The following is a 15,833-nucleotide window of genomic DNA, read 5'->3' as shown; positions in this document are numbered from 1 at the left end:
AAAAATGTTTTCTACCAGAAAGACTGGTTTAGTAAGATATTAATTACACACGTACAAACCAAAGTTTATGTAAAGTGGGAAAGAGTTGCATCAAGCAAACCAAGCAGCGGGTGTGATTCTGCAGGTACACAGGAGTTCCACTGAAGTGAACACATATAACAAAACTGACTGGGGTTTCTGTGAAGGCTGCATTTCTGCAATAAAGAGTGTTCACCGCATCACTCTGGGTGGGAGTCGTCCCAACGGCCATACCACTGCACCAGATATTAGGTGGCATCCCACCAACTTCAAAATGTCCTTTCACAAGTCAGAGGACAATGCAGGGGGTGTGGGCTGGATCTCTGGTCGGAGAGCTAAGATCCCACAGGCCTCATGGCCCAAAACCCAAAACATAAACAACAGAAGCAATACTGTAACAAATTCAACAAAGACTATAAAAATGGTCCATATTTTAAAAAATCTTTCAAAAAAGAAAGCAAGCAGAAAAGCAGATCTGGGAGATAATCTGTTAGGAGTAGATGAAAAGAAATGCTAGCTAGAGAAAGGAAGAACTTCAACTTTGAAATCCTTGCATTTAAAAATGACAAAATGGAAGTACTTTAAACAAGAATGTTTTCTCTTAAAGGGTAAAGAAACAAACCATGTGCAGCAGGGTGATATTCATTGGATACTTTTCTACCACAAACTTGGGTTTAGGGATCAAGGTTGTTGGTTAAAGCCAGGCATGAGTGGGTCATCTACGAACACCCACTCTCTCCGGAAAGCCAAGTCTCAGGAATTTCCGTGGTTAGTGATCCAAGACGAGGGCTGGCCTCAGATCTCACTTAATCCCACAACAGAGGGATATTAAAATGCATGCTAGGGAATTCACTGATTAGGTCAGAGAAGGCCTTCTTTGGGACAGAAGTTTAACAGGTAATCCAAAGGTTCAATAGGTACAGAAATAAATTTTAAATGATCAGAACTCAGGGGGGTAAAACTTATTGCAGGCCACCTTGCTGGTGACCCAACTGCAGAACCAAAGCTTCAGTATCATCAGGCACATGGGCAGAAATTGAACTAGTTTTAGGCTAGATGAAAATGTCTTAAACGTTTGCTGTAGAACTAAGATGAATAGGAATTAATATACTCTTCAGTTTGGGAATTCCCACCATTCCATTAGTGCCACAATGCTTGCAATTTAAGGTGAACTCACAAAATTCCAGGACTCTTCCTAGGCTAGATTTGGCAGTCTCCGCAAAATCCTATAGTCTAAAGAAGTGTTTAGGCCCTTGGAGATTTTTCTAAGAAAGGTCAGGCTTTCAGATATGAAACTTCTCAAACTAGAAATGGAACTGGCTCTGGTAAGAACAATGTGCTTCATGTTTCATTCAGAAAGTTATTCCCAGCTGTAGATTCTGGGTCATCTTTCTTGAAGCACTTGCTGTGGTTACCCTGGATTAACTTCTATATTAAATACTACTACAGAGTAACATTGGAGAAGGCAATGGCAACCCACTCCAGTACTCTTGCCTGGAAAATCTCATGGACGGAGGAGGCTGGTGGGCTGCAGTCCATGGGGTTACTAAGAGTCGGACACGACTGTGCGACCTCACTTTCACTTTTCACTTTCATGCATTGGAGAAGGAAATGGCAACCCACTCCAATGTTCTTGCCTGGAGAATCCTAGGGACGGGGGAGCCTGGTGGGCTGCCATCTATAGCGTCGCAGAGTCGGACACGACTGAAGCGACTTAGCAGCAGCACACAGTAACATTAGAGTCCACAATGATAGCAAATTATCAGCAAGAAAGTGTATCCATTGTGTTATTTGGGGGGAGATGCACAGAAAAGAAAAGTCCTATGAAATATACTGGGGAGGGAGGGTCTCTATATGCTTATATATAAATATATATATTTTTGGCTGTCCCACATGGCACACAGATCTGTTTCTAGGGATTGAACCAGTGCCCCTGACGTGCTGGCGGGGCATCTTAACCACTGGACCACCAGGAAAGTCCCTGTTTGTCAACACCTTACATCTGAGTCAGTTTTTCTTCCATACCCACCCCGTCCCACTAGGGAAGCTGTGTAGGGTCCTAACAGAATTAAGAAGAAAGTTTCAACACCAGAAAAAGCAGATTCTAGTTAGTCCCTATGAAACAATTTTTTAAACTAAAAGTGAGAACCAGAGGTATGATTCCAGTGACACAGTCTGACATACAAATCCGTGGAGGAGCTGGAAGGTTACAGAATGAGGGCCACACTGAGGAAGGAAGAGACTGCTGCAGAGCCTCGGAAGCCAGGTTCCCGTGGCCTGCCCCTGCAGCCCGTCGACGCTCACCCCGGACGCTAGGAGACCTCTCACACACAAAGCAAATCTGAGTTGTGTCCTAGAAATGGCAGCAGACTAAGGATACTGGTTAAATCTGAGTGCACATATCCACAAAAGATAAACCTATACAGGAGACAGTAAGCAAGAATTCTTCTGCTCTAGAAGATAATGTTTATCTTTTAATGGAGTTTGGTAGTTACCATCAAAATTCCAAGTCTAAAAACATACAGCCTGGGCAGGACAGGAAGAGGGCTTTCTCCTGACATCTGATCTGCAGTAGTGGGGTTCAGTGGTGGGTCTCCTAACTCGGGCAGGGGCAAGGGAGGGAGCAAAGCCTGACGGCGGGGTCCCTCATTCTGCCACATCCCTCCTCTCTCTTCTGGCTAACAGAGTACGGGGGCTTCCCAGGTGCCACAGTGGTAAAGGGGCTGCCTGTCAGTGCAGGAGGTGCAAAGAGACACAGGGTGGTCCCTGGGCCGGGAAGGTACCCTGGAGTAGGAAATGGTAATCCTCTCCAGTATTCTTGCCTAAAAAATTCCATGGACAGAGGAGCTTGGTAAGCTACAGTCTATGCGGTCACAAAGAGTTGGACAGTACTGAGCACATTTTATCAAGTAAGGGTGTTTTCAAAAGGGAACCAGTATCAATTTGTGTCTTTATTTCATAAGAATTAAGACACATATTCAAGCTAATACTTCAAAACCTCCCTCAGAAGTTTCCTTAATGAATAAACTTAACCTTGTGAAAAACTAGCTACACTGTCCTGATCTTTCTTTTTGCTACAGATGAATACACTGCTTCAAACTTGAAATCAGTTCAGCTGAACTTGAAATCAGTTCTGACTATGAACTCATAACTTTTATGAACTTAGCTCATAAAAGATCATCAGGAATCATGTCCAATGAGAATTCCACTATTTAGGCAAAAATTTTACCGAAGAAATTAATACTTTCATATACTAATCAGTTTAACGAGCTAACAAAAATTTCCTGGGAACTTAAAATTTCTAGCGTTGCTATGAAACTGTGACCTGCTATATGAACTGCAAAATCATTAAATAGGCGAATGACACAGCACAAAAGTCCCACCTTTCCCTGGAAGCTCTAACATACACGTTTCAATGTCTTTCTTATCACTTGTATTTGTTTTAAAATGAAAATGATCCTATTTTTGGTAAAAATACTTAGAAGCAACCAAATCTAGAAAGCTAAAAATTAAAATGTTAACAGTATTTATTTCTGTCTAGAGGGACTTTTTCCTTTTCTAATCTGTTTTCAAATATTTCTACGTCAGAATATGCAATAAAATTGTGAACGTAGTGAACAACAAAAAGTGTTGAAGATTTCAACCTTCTGTTTGGAAATACAATGCATGCATGTACGCTAAGTCGTTTCAGTCGTGTCTTACTCTGTGCGACACTATGGACAGCAGCCCACCAGGCTCCTCTCCACAGGATTCTCTAGGCAAGAACACTGGAGTAGGCGGCCATTTCCTTCCCCAGGGGAAATGCAATGGATTTGGTTTAAATCACTACTTTTTACCTTTTAAAAATATAAGTTTAACATCTATCCTTCACAAAAGCAGGTGGAAATTTTGTCTCTAAAAGGAACATAATCTTCTTAGTAAATTGTATTTAACTTTTTCCCTCTGGGTTTTTTTCGTCTCTAGAAGTACAATGACTGCATTACATTATTGCCCAAACATAACAGAAACATATTAATCAGGAATTAGGGCAAGTCATTCTCAGTTCAACAGGCTGAAGAGAATTCCTGAAACAATGCCTTACTTCACACAAACTCCAGTTTCAAAGCCTGCTTCTCACTGATCAGTCCTTCAAAGTTTGGGTCCATGGTTTGGTCTCATGAGCTTTATACCCCCAGAGTAAGTTCTGTTTACCAGAATCCCCTTGTACCTATCTTGTACCTGAAGCTATACTCCCAAATAACATCTTGAAAAGCAACAATTTTTCTCAAGAATGTTATATTCAAATACAGACAGAGCAGAAGAAATAAACACAGCAAAGCAGTACAATATTTATTTACCAACTCCAGCAGCAAAGCTTTAAACCCAAGAAACAATCCTGTTGTACAAAGCAACTTCCTTCCCACCCCCAAACTATTGTTTACAAAGTACATGGAACATATGCCTTATATGAACAAGTTTTAAAACACACATACAGATACACCATATTCTGTAAAGTACTACTCGGTGAAGAAGGCCGTACTATCAAACCTGTTCAAAAAGCTTCTTCCTACCTTGTCTTTTGGTTAATCACCAGTATCTGTATTTATAAAATTCCCCTCCCAGGAAGAATGACTGATTCTCTTTTGATACAGGACCCACCCCCCCAAACCCCCCAAAACCACCTCGGAACTTAGGAGAATTTTTAAGCATCTCCTACTACGAAGTTGTAACAAAGCAAAAGGGAGTTAAGAATGCTTCAATCCTGAGGGCCACTGCTCTATCTCTGGCACTGTACTGAAAAGGGAGAACTGAGGAGAGGAGAGAAGAGGTCAAAGGGGCAACCAGAACAGGGAAAGAAATCCAAAGCAGAGGAAAAGACAAAAAGGAAGCTGACAGAGTGTCCTCCAGGTGCTGCTGGAGATGCCACCGGCACAAGGCACAGTCCCTGCTTCAAACCGCCAGCGAAGCTACATTCTGAACAAGTACGCTCCCTCCCCAAGCGCACCCTCAGGTCATCTGCAGGCCAGGGCACAGGGAGCGAGCCACATGGGGACTGTGGCCCCCAGCTGGCCCTGCAGACACTGGCCTACATGGAAGGGGCGGCCTCCCCGGGGGTGGCTCCCGGCTCATCCCCGCCGCTGCTCGCGGTCAGCGCCAGAACCTCGTGGGTGACTGCTGCACTATCTGAGAGCCTTCCTTCGGCTCAGTCTAAGGGAGAAAAGGAATTAAATGTCCATAGGAATGGCACCCCACTCCAGTACTCTTGCCTGGAGAATCCCATGGACAGAGGAGCCTGGTAGGCTGCAGTCCATGGGGTCGCGAAGAGTCGGACACGACTGAGCGACTTCACTTTCACTTTTCACTTTCATGCACTGGAGAAGGAAATGGCAAGCCACTCCAGTGTTCTTGCCTGGAGAATCCCAGGGACGGGGGAGCCTGGTGGGCTGCCGTCTATGGGGTCGCACAGAGTCGGACACGACTGAAGTGACTTAGCAGCAGCATACATCTTAGTACACTTTGAACACGTAAGAACCAATACATTCTCATGGGGAATTTATCCTTCTTCAACCCGATCTCCTCAACTGTGCCCATTAAGGCGGTTCTCCGCGGTTCTGAAAGCAGAGACGCCGTGTGCCCCGCACTGTGCACACAACTGGCGCCTTCACCTGATGCCTGGCTCCTGCTCCTCCACTGGCCCCACTCACTCTTCTCTAGTCACATTCCAGCCTCAGCTCGAGCATCTGGTAAAGAAAAGCTTCCCTGGGCCCTGCAGACAGCCCTCTTTTGCCCCAGTCTCACCACAGGCGTTCCTCTAACAGGACAACTACATTGTGTTGGCATTTCCTTCTCTTCTGAAGAGAATAGACCATTTCTTAACAATTCACAGTACCCACAGACCTTCCTCAGGGTCTGCCTGCATATAACAGGTTTTGAAGATGTTTACAAATAAAAAGATTGTTTCTATCAGAGACACAAAAAGACAAAATACCATCCATCAAAAAATTGTATACATATACGTACACATCCTAGCTCTTCATTCTACATTCTTTTTAATTTTTTTCTTGTTGTTGATTATGAGCATTTCTTAGCTTGCACTTAAGAGACTGTTTTACTTTAAATATACCTCTCACTACCTTAATCCACTGTTGGACTTGTATAATATGCAGCTTAATATTTCAGCCTTAAAACCATAAAGAGGGAAGCATGATGTGACGACATGAACTATTACACACTATTAAATACATCTTCAAGAGAATCTGTATTAATACCATCCCATGGTTATGAGAAATCTATAAATGTGGGCAAAAACAGTATAACCACTAAAGGCAATTTATATCAGGCTGTGACGTTTCCAAAGTACTTCCAGGCATTATTATCTCATTTGAGAGTAGGAAAACTGAGTCTCAGAGAATAAGTGACTTACTAATATTCACATCAAGGTCTCTGGAATTCAAACACTACGTGCTTAACATCATTCCACCATCTTTCATTAAGCCAATATCCTCAAGAGACCAGTTTTTAAAAAATTTTAAGTATGTATCTGAGACAAAATGAGTATAACCAATAAAAAAGGTACAACAAAGATAAAAAACAGCATCAAGAACCATGGCGGAGATGATCAGTGCTGACAATGAACAGGATACAAATAAGGAATCCATGAAACAGAAGACAACCAGAACCACCTCAGCAAAACCTCAGTGTGAGCGTGACTGTCCACTATGACCAAGGTTTCTGATCAGGTAAATGAAATAACCAGGAATTACTTAATGAAGACATTAAGTTATAAGGGATGACAGTACAGCCATAAACACAAAATCCAGGGAAGGAGAAGGCTAGTTGTTTGACAAATTAGCTTCTCAGGGAGGTTAAGACTTTAAGCGGCACCTTGAAAAGCAGACAGAGGCCACCGAGCACAATGCTGAGTGGAGACTTTAAGAACAGAGCGCAAACTCGAAGCTCAGCTCCGCCACCTGAGCAAATCGTTTAACGTTCAGTTCCACTTCCTTATCTGCAAAATAAGGGTGCGTTTCTGCCTCAAGAGTCCCCGCTGCCAGCACAGTGCCTGATACACAGAAGCTCTGCTGATGGAGGTTCCCCCCTCTACTTCCTTCCCAGGCAGGGAGACAACATTTTATACCCAATACTATCAAGGAGCTTCCAACATCTGTCAAATACAACTTTTGTCAAAAGTTAAAGAAAACAGGAGTTGTTATAAGCCATTAGACAAAGCAACAAACATCCAGCTGTGCTAATAATCTAAATGAGACTAAATTATCTGTGTTCTACCCAAGGCAGAAGGGAATGGGCTACACACTTGAAAGCAAGAAGCTTATTGTGATTAAATGTCTGTTTTTTTTTAATGGAACTGAAATTTTAAAACTGTGTTTAGTGACTTGGAAAATGTCTTTTTCCCCATCACCCACACCACTGTTGCCTCACTAAATAAAAGCACTATAGATACATGGATCTCAGACATAATGCTTTTAGCACGTCAAGGAAGTGTGAAACACAGGCATTACAGATAAAAGCAAGAGTTAACAAGAGGTCTAACTGTAGCCCTTAAAACTGAATGCTTGATAGAGCCACTTTTATGGGTAATGAAAGGAAACAGAAAGCACAGGATAGCTCATGGGGAAAAAATAGCTATGAAATTCTTACAAAGGGACCACCAACAGAACCTATAAGATAACACTTGAAGCATTTAAAGTCAAAGGATTTTTTTTAATTACCAGATACAATGCATTTACAATCACTTCTACCAAGAAACATACTGCTCAGGAATATCAGAAAACACAATGCAACTTGAGAGATCTCCAAAGTCCTAAAAAAAACTACAGACAACCTGAGAACTCTTACTGAATTGACAAGACATCAGAAAATCCAACAGATCATTTGAAATAGACAGTTAACATGACAAAACCAGTAAAGCGTTTACAACCTAGAGAAAACCGATTAAGATATGGTATTAAATATGTCAGGGCTTCCCTAGTGGTTCAGTGGTAAAGAATCCACCCGCCAATGCAGGAGTCTCGGGTTTAACCCACGCGTTGGGAAGATCCCCTGGAGAAGGAAATGGCCCGGACAGAGGAGCCTGGACAGAGGATCCCCATGGACAGAGGAGCCTGGCGGGCTACAGTCCATGGGGCTGCAGAGTCGGACACTCAGTGACTCAACACACACACACACAGTACATGTGACAGCGGTGCTGTAAGTTCATGATGATGAACTTAAAATTTCTGGTAAGAGAGAAAAGATGCAACTGACCACAAATTACGTATAGCAATACATGCGTGTGAAGACTATACAGAAATGAGAAAATAGTACTATCAGGAAATAAGAAGGCATTAAAAACTGAGGAAATTCAATAGCCAACGAGTAGTATGAGACTGAATTGGCTACTTTTATTTTTTTAAGAAAAAGACATTTTTAAGAGAGAACTAGAAAACCTCTTAAAATAATGCTGAAGGCATTGCATTTAAACATACAAAACCACATGAAAATCCTGGTTAGTAGAGATTGGCAGAATAAAAAATATAATCTACATCAAGAGATTAAGGAAGATAAGACATCCTTTTAAGAGGTTTACATAAAGGGAAAGAAAAGATCAATACAAAGAATAACTGAGATGCTAACATCAAAACGACATACATGTTTGGCCTGTGATCACTTCCTGATATATCACACGAGAAACTCAAATAATCTCCAGTAATATCTCAATGGCACTGAACACTACTACAAAAAAGGTTTTCATCCCTATAAAGTCAAGCAGATGAAAAGAAAAGTAATACAAAAGTACCACCCCACTAATCAATACAAGAAAAAAAGACTTAATAAAACAATATTCTCAGCACTCATCCAGGAAGAGAAATTCCACAACATATTTTAACAGTTTACAAAACTAGTTATATGTGGAGAAACAACTAAGCGGGTAATGACAGGCAGGAGAGACATACAGATCTGACAGTCAATTACAGGACCAGCCACTAAGAATGGCGTATTTCAAAAGATAAGGAAACCTGAACAGTGCAAGTCTGGGCAAAACATGCCTCATGCCATTAAAAAAAAAAGTTTTCAGTTATTGCAGTCTTTAAACTATTTCTGCAAAGATCTAATCCTTAATTTCTAACCTTCACCAGAATCCCAGTCAATTAAGTGTATCCTCAAGAATACTGAATGTGGCGTTTAACTTTGTTCATCCATGTCATTTAACTCTGTATCCAAGTTTATAGCTAGAAGAGATTCTGGACTGTGCTGATTCCAACCTCCTGTTTACAGTACCTGAGAGGTTATCCTGGATGGAGCAGGCCTTTAAGGACATTATCAATCAGGACACTTAGGCATCATTCAGTAAATTATTAGTATAATGGTAATGTAACATAATGTAATATACTAAATAGTACCCAAGTAGCCTGAGTTTATGCTCTCCTCAAAATGTTATTTTGAGGGCTAGGTAAATAAATGTAATAATACATAAAGAAGCTGTCACACAGTAAATAATAATAATAAGTTTAAATGCAATTACACTGATAAGCTGTCACACAGTCTGAAAAAAAAAGATAAAGTGTCAACAAATATACTTTAATTTCCAAATATCTTTGTTTCTTATTACCAAGCAACACACCCACTTACAAATGAGCTGTGTTACTATGGCTATGAACAAGGTTAGACATAAGACAAATGCTTCAATCAGAAACCTAGAACCTAGAGACAGAAAACAAAGCTGCCTCAATGCCCAGAAAACTGAGCCAATCACTAGTAACTAAAATAGCTACTGCTAAGTTATTTAAATAAAGGCGGGGGGACATACTCTACAAGTCCTTCTGAAATGCATCAACAGTGCTGTAATGAAAATAAAGTAACATTCAGAAGGAGAGTACCCTTAGATAGTGCAATTGTACAGATGAGGCATAAACTACAAGATAAAAAAAGCACTATACAGAATTCACATAAATATCACCAGCGACATGCAAGACATTAAAATGTTGTTTTAAACAATAGTGTAAAATTCAAAAAGGCACTTCATATAACAATGAATGGAAACAGTATTTCTGTGTACACACAGTAAACACGAGAAATCTTAGTTTCCACATACATTTTATATCTAGTCAAACAATGACATTTTAAAGAAGGATCATTAGATGCATCCCTTTCAGGAACACCACATCACTCAACCTGTGATGACCGTGAGGCCTCCTAGAAAACCCAGCGACGTTCAAACATCAGAGGCTGGCCTGATGGAGGATCTTGGCTTTGCACACGGCAGACGTGACCTGAAAACCTGTTATCTGACTAATCATGAGTTCCAAATACTACTGCGGCTGTTTCCCTAGACCAAGTCCCCATTTTTAGTTTTATAACATCATCTTCATTCAAGTATGCCAGAGAAAGACTTTAAAATAGCAATAATAAAAAAGCAGGTCAATCGCTTCTTCTGCAGTCAATCGCATCACCTCCAACTAAACCTGCTCCCACTCTACTGCATTCTGCTCCATCCCCACGAGATGGCCGCGTGCTTCAGAAGTCAGCTACCTGACCACTAACTGGATGATTTCTCAATACTTTTTCATTTTTAGGGAAGACCTATGGAGGTCCTTGGGCATATCAATCAGACAGTGGGAAAGAAATGCTACTTATCTTGTTGCTATGGAGCAACAAACATAACGCAGAAGGAAGACAAAAGAAATGCTGCTCTATGAGCAGTGAGGAAAGGAGGAATACACCGAAGTGAACACAGCTAACTCTACTCCAAGGTACACTGAAACTGGTTACAATGGTAAATTCTACATTGCGTCCTTTTTTAAACACCATTAAAAGTAAAAAGTTTCAAAGGAAGAGCAGGTTAGGTGAAAATGCCAGAGCAGTCTCAGAGTCAGGTCTTCAAGCACCATTAATTCCAGTTCAAATTTTGGAAAATAAGAGTTCTCAAAAATCACCAAATTTGTGACCCAGCACCTAATTCAGGGAAGGGATGGAGAGAAATGGAGAAGCGGAAGCAGTGTGAAGAAGCCTCAGCTAACTGGGAACACCTCGGGCAGCCATCGTGGAGTGTCAAGGTCTTTCTCTCTCTCAAGTTCCCACGGCTATCCTTTCACAGAAGAAACTAGAAGGTCACGGCAAGGGCACGTGAGGCCGCTGAGCTAGTGGGCCAAATATTGTGAACTATTATCATCTTCGTGTGATTTCCTAGGCTTTTGGTTCTTTCAGCCAGTTATCAGTGCTCTTCTAGGGTTCAGTTTGAAGGACAGCTTCTTTGAGCATGGGCCTCAAACAGTGTTAGTAAAACTTGGTGAAAAGTACAGAAAAATTAAAGGTAAATGTTAACTCTAAATATGCCCTGACCAAATTTGCCAAGAGGAAACTATCAAGACTGCAACTTAAGCTTCATCTACCAATACGACAATCAGAATCACTTATAAATTATCCCTGAAATTATCTGACAAAGTAGCTTCCAAGTAGGGATATATGCATCTTTGACTGCTACAGCACACACAAGGAAAGGAAGAAAAAGCAGACAAAAAGTGTGCTGAAGGTGGTTATGACGAGGAGAGAGGATGGCCTTCCAACAAGCCGTTAAAAAGTGGAACACCAGGAAAACATCAGGCACCACTGTGCAGGCAAGGAACAGAAACCACACGAACGCGAAAGCGGTGTCGGAGTCCACTGACAGTGGACCCAAAATACTACGGGAAGCAGAAAAAAATGCAGATGCTTAACAAACCAAGAAATTACAAAACTATCAGTCTATTGATAAAATTTTTTTCTATTTGGCCAAGCAAATAATACTGGATGATGTATTCAGACCCCTCCAATTTGGCATCTTCTCCATCTCTGAAGTCACGCTGTGAAGACAAGGGTCTAAGGGCTGGGACACCACACAGCCACTGCCTCAGGATAAAAACACTATAGGATGTTTAGCTGAGGTATCTGCTGTCAGTTCCAGTCTGATGGAGAAACAGTACCTCGAAGAGCTGGGAACAAAAATGTAAGTTGTCTCTCATGGTAGAGTGTGACTAGGTTAAGGGACGAAAAAACCAAGAACACATCACTGAAGTCTTGACTTCAGACTTTCAAGAAATCGTTAATGGAATCTAGAAAGGGAAGTGTGTGAAATGTACTTTTTACTACATCCACAGTTACACTCCGAATCTGAAGGATTTCTCAGTAAAATCTAGACTGATAGCATCCATTTATTACAATCAGAGGACCAGACTATCAGGCATGTTTGGAATTCTTGCTCTTTCAAGAGTTCAGATTTTGCATGCCGAGACGGTGTAAAATCCTTGATTTCCAGGGCACTAATATGCAATCTCTCTCTCTTTTTGTTTTTAGAGCTTGATGAATCATCAAGCTTAAAGTTTAGAAAGCAGTCAAGGTCATCTTGGTGAAATGTCCAGATTATCCTGCAAGAACAGCATGATCAGGTCTCACAGCTTGTTGATGCTTGACAGACTTGGGAGTGACAACTGCAGATGATTAATTCTGTGTAGCTCTGGGTGGTGAAGACAGTTACTGTGAAAGTTTCCACAGAGATATCACAGTAAAGTCTTCTTCCAGCTGGTGTTCACAGCCGATCTAGAATATCCAGCCACACCACTGGCAGGGACTGGATTTGGCAAATTTTGATTTGAATTCCAGTTCTTGACATATAGCTTCAAGGCTGATTCTGAAGTCTTACAGAGACTGACAGTAGTATGGACACTTGGTGAGCTGATCACCCTGATACAGAGAGATTAAAACACATTTGTCATTTTGTGGACAAAGAGATGTGTTGTGACGATCTGACAAATGGCAGCCTAAACACGGAAGCACTGATGACCTAAAAATGAATGATCTGCCTCTGGTGTTAGAGATAATAGGTTATTTCCAGATCCAAAACCTGCTCGCCATCAGTTTATCAGTGAGAGTTTTCTGAGGGGGAAGAAATCTTTATATTTTTCCTTAATCATAAAAGGATTTGGATTCCTGAGGACCCACCTCTAAACTTATTTTGGACTAGAAATAATGCGTAACCTTTGTTCGATCCAACTCAAAGTCTCTACTGCTCACTTGGCCAAGAAAGCACGAGTCTCTGTATTATCTACTTCATTCCCAAAGTCTAGAACTCAATGTCAGCTGTGATCATCCCAGACACGTATTCAGTGTCCTGTGGGGGAGGGGGCATTGTGCATGGCTGCACTGCAGACCGTGAATGGGTCACTAATTCTTGTACCCATGGCGTTCCGGAGAGTCTGCCCTTTTTCTGTGTCTATAGGGGTGGTTGCGAGGTCTGTACCAGTCCCCTCGGGAGTACCCGCGACTGTGGTAATGTGCTTTCTGGTCGTGACTGTAGAAGCATCGATGCTGGTTATAGTATTTACTGTGGTCTTTATAGTCGTTTTCTTTCACACTGTTTTCTTCTGCAACAACAGCATTCACATCTTGTCCAAAGAGGCAAGTACCATCAAAGGGCAAGTGTGAGATCTTCTCCTGGGTCTTCTTCGTGAGGGATGTGAGCCGAAGCCACGCCTGCCTTCTGTAGTCTATTGCCATCGCCATAACTCTGACCACAGAGTCCATTATGTCCCTGGTAGTACACAGCTGCCAGAGGCCTGCATCCATGCCATCAGATATGATACATCTTGCCTTTCCACGATCAAACTCGGGGTCATGGACCAGGTCCTCCATGTCTTCCCAGAGTTTACGCTGATACTGCGTCATGTAGGCCATGTAGCTGGCAGCTCGGGCTGCGATGGAAGCAGCATGGTAGAACCTGCAGCCCATGACCTCCATCTCCTTTGAGGTGGAATCCAGGGGTGACGTGGTGCCTCCTCTCCTGCTGTGCTCTAGCGCTTCGACAATGGGGCCCCCTGCTGGGGGATTTGGCTGGAAAGGAGAGGTGTCCTTAGCCACAGGATACACCCTGTGTCCCATGAAAGAAGAGGGATGGCAATCAGCAGGGTCTTTGAAAACCTCCGCGGTGGCAATTCTCAGAAGAGGATGCAACGGAGGGACCAAGCGCTTCTTGGAGGTCACACAGTCAGGCTTCCCCTCACACGGTTCTGCTTCTGACTGTAAGGTGACTCTCTTGATAACACCTCTCTGTTCCATTCTTTTCAACAGCCCTGTGAAGCTGGACTGACTCGGGTCAGCTGGCTGCCCTTTGTCGTCGGCCGAGGGGGACTTGCACTCAGCCTCTTCTTCGACTGCGGATATCTGTTCTTCTCTGGAGGTGGAGATGTCCCAAGGAACCGAGGAGGCCTCACCTGTGCGGGAATGATGAAATCGGAAGCAGCTCCTGGACTGCAGGTCACGTATCACTCGGGACATCTCAGCCACCTGTGTCTGGAGATACAGGAGGGCATCCCGCCCGTGCTGGGAAGCTGGAGACTCTACGGGCAAACCCTCCTTGACCTCTGAGGAGGCCATAGACTCTTGGGGCACCAGGAGTGGAGATGGAGGCAGACTCTGGTAATTCTGTGATGGCTCAAGTGTCTCTGTCTCAGAGATCTTAATATCTGAATTACTGTGATCATTTCTCTGGGTCTCCAATGGGTTCTCAACGGAAGAAGGGTGAGAAACCATCCTTTGAGGACTGCTGGCGCAGCGCCCAGAGGAGGAGCTGCTGTCTCCACTGGGAGGAGGAGCCCTGCAGCCAGAGCACATTTCTGGGCGACGACTCTCTGAGGATGGCGCCTTAGACTCAGGCATTCTCTGGGTTATCCACGTGAACAAGAGAACCAAGGAAGAAAGAAAATATGCTTTTAATATGTTAACTTTCAAGTGCAGAGATGCATGTCCAGTAAGTAGAACTCAACTTTTTAAATTATTATAATTAACAATGAAACATACAATCCACTTCAGGTCAGCAAGGGGATCACAGAAGTCAAATCCACAAGTTTCATTACCCCAAAAGCCCAATACCAACTACTGGCGTTAACCTGGCACTCTATGAAAAAAGAACAAAAACAAGCCCAGTTCAAGGGGCGCCATCCTAGCCTGCTGCTTATTTCCATGTTAGAATAAGAGGTAACAAGACTGCTGATGAAAATAGTTTTTTTAAAAATCCCATTGAACATGTGTAAGACAATAAGCAGAAGTTAATAATGGCAGAGAGAACATGGAAAAGTTCCACTGAAGAGAAAAAAAAAATATTTCTAAAAGTCCCCCATTGCAGAGACACTTTTAGGTCCCTTTAAAAATTCTCATTCACTGACCATAAATAACAAAATTTTCCAGGTGGGCAGTTCTCCTCTACAGTTTGTAGTTTTCAGGAGCTTTGTAACCTTATTGCATCCTCACAACAACCCTGTGAGGTAGGTTATTATTCTTATGTGATAAAGAAACCGAAGTTGAAAGGCTACTGATCCAAATTCACAAAATAATAAGGAGCTAAGCGGGAACTAAAACCTAGGTATTTTGATTGTAAGTCCCAGTCCCAATCCCTTGTATATCATAGGCCACCCTGAACACACAGCCAGGAGTCCTCTAATCCATCAAGAAAACAGTCCAGTAATAGAAATTCGGGCTAAGACAAAAAAAAGGCAAGACAAGACTGATAAAACGGCTCAGTTACTTTGGTTCTCAGAGTAAGGGAAGGATTTGTTTAAGGGTCAAACACACAACCAAAAAACCACAGTTCGGAGAGAACCCCAAATATGAGGGGGAGAGGCGGTTAGAGGGACAATGCCTAAATGACCCAGCAGCCTTCCCCACAATCCATTTCTAAAGGAACTTCTCACAGCCTTTTTTCCAAACAGAATAAATTTTCTGTGGCCACGTGGTTCTGGAAGAAAAGGATCCAGTTCTATAGGGCATCTGAGGAAAGACAGGAAAGGAAAAGGGTGCCAAAAATATTG

At 42.4% G+C, this 15,833-nt stretch overlaps 1 protein-coding gene across 4 annotated transcripts in view; it reads right to left on the bottom strand.

The window, feature by feature from the left end:
• The window catches only part of ZNF451 (zinc finger protein 451), an 88,626-nt gene that overhangs the window by 64,025 nt on the left and 8,768 nt on the right, over window positions 1-15,833 (bottom strand). Inside the window, exon 4 of one of the 4 annotated variants that reach the window (XM_070360881.1) lies at window positions 4,336-14,688. The exons of the other annotated variants lie outside the window; for them this stretch is intronic. Within the exon in view, the coding sequence (XP_070216982.1) occupies window positions 13,195-14,688 (1,494 nt within the window). The 3' untranslated portion in view covers window positions 4,336-13,194. Of the gene's footprint in view, window positions 1-4,335; window positions 14,689-15,833 lie in introns of those variants that run through there. 4 annotated transcript variants of the gene reach the window in all.

The sequence above is a fragment of the Bos mutus genome, chromosome 23 (genome assembly GCF_027580195.1).
Source record: "Bos mutus isolate GX-2022 chromosome 23, NWIPB_WYAK_1.1, whole genome shotgun sequence".
NCBI lineage: Eukaryota > Metazoa > Chordata > Mammalia > Artiodactyla > Bovidae > Bos > Bos mutus.
This window is presented reverse-complemented; position numbering and strand designations above follow the sequence as displayed.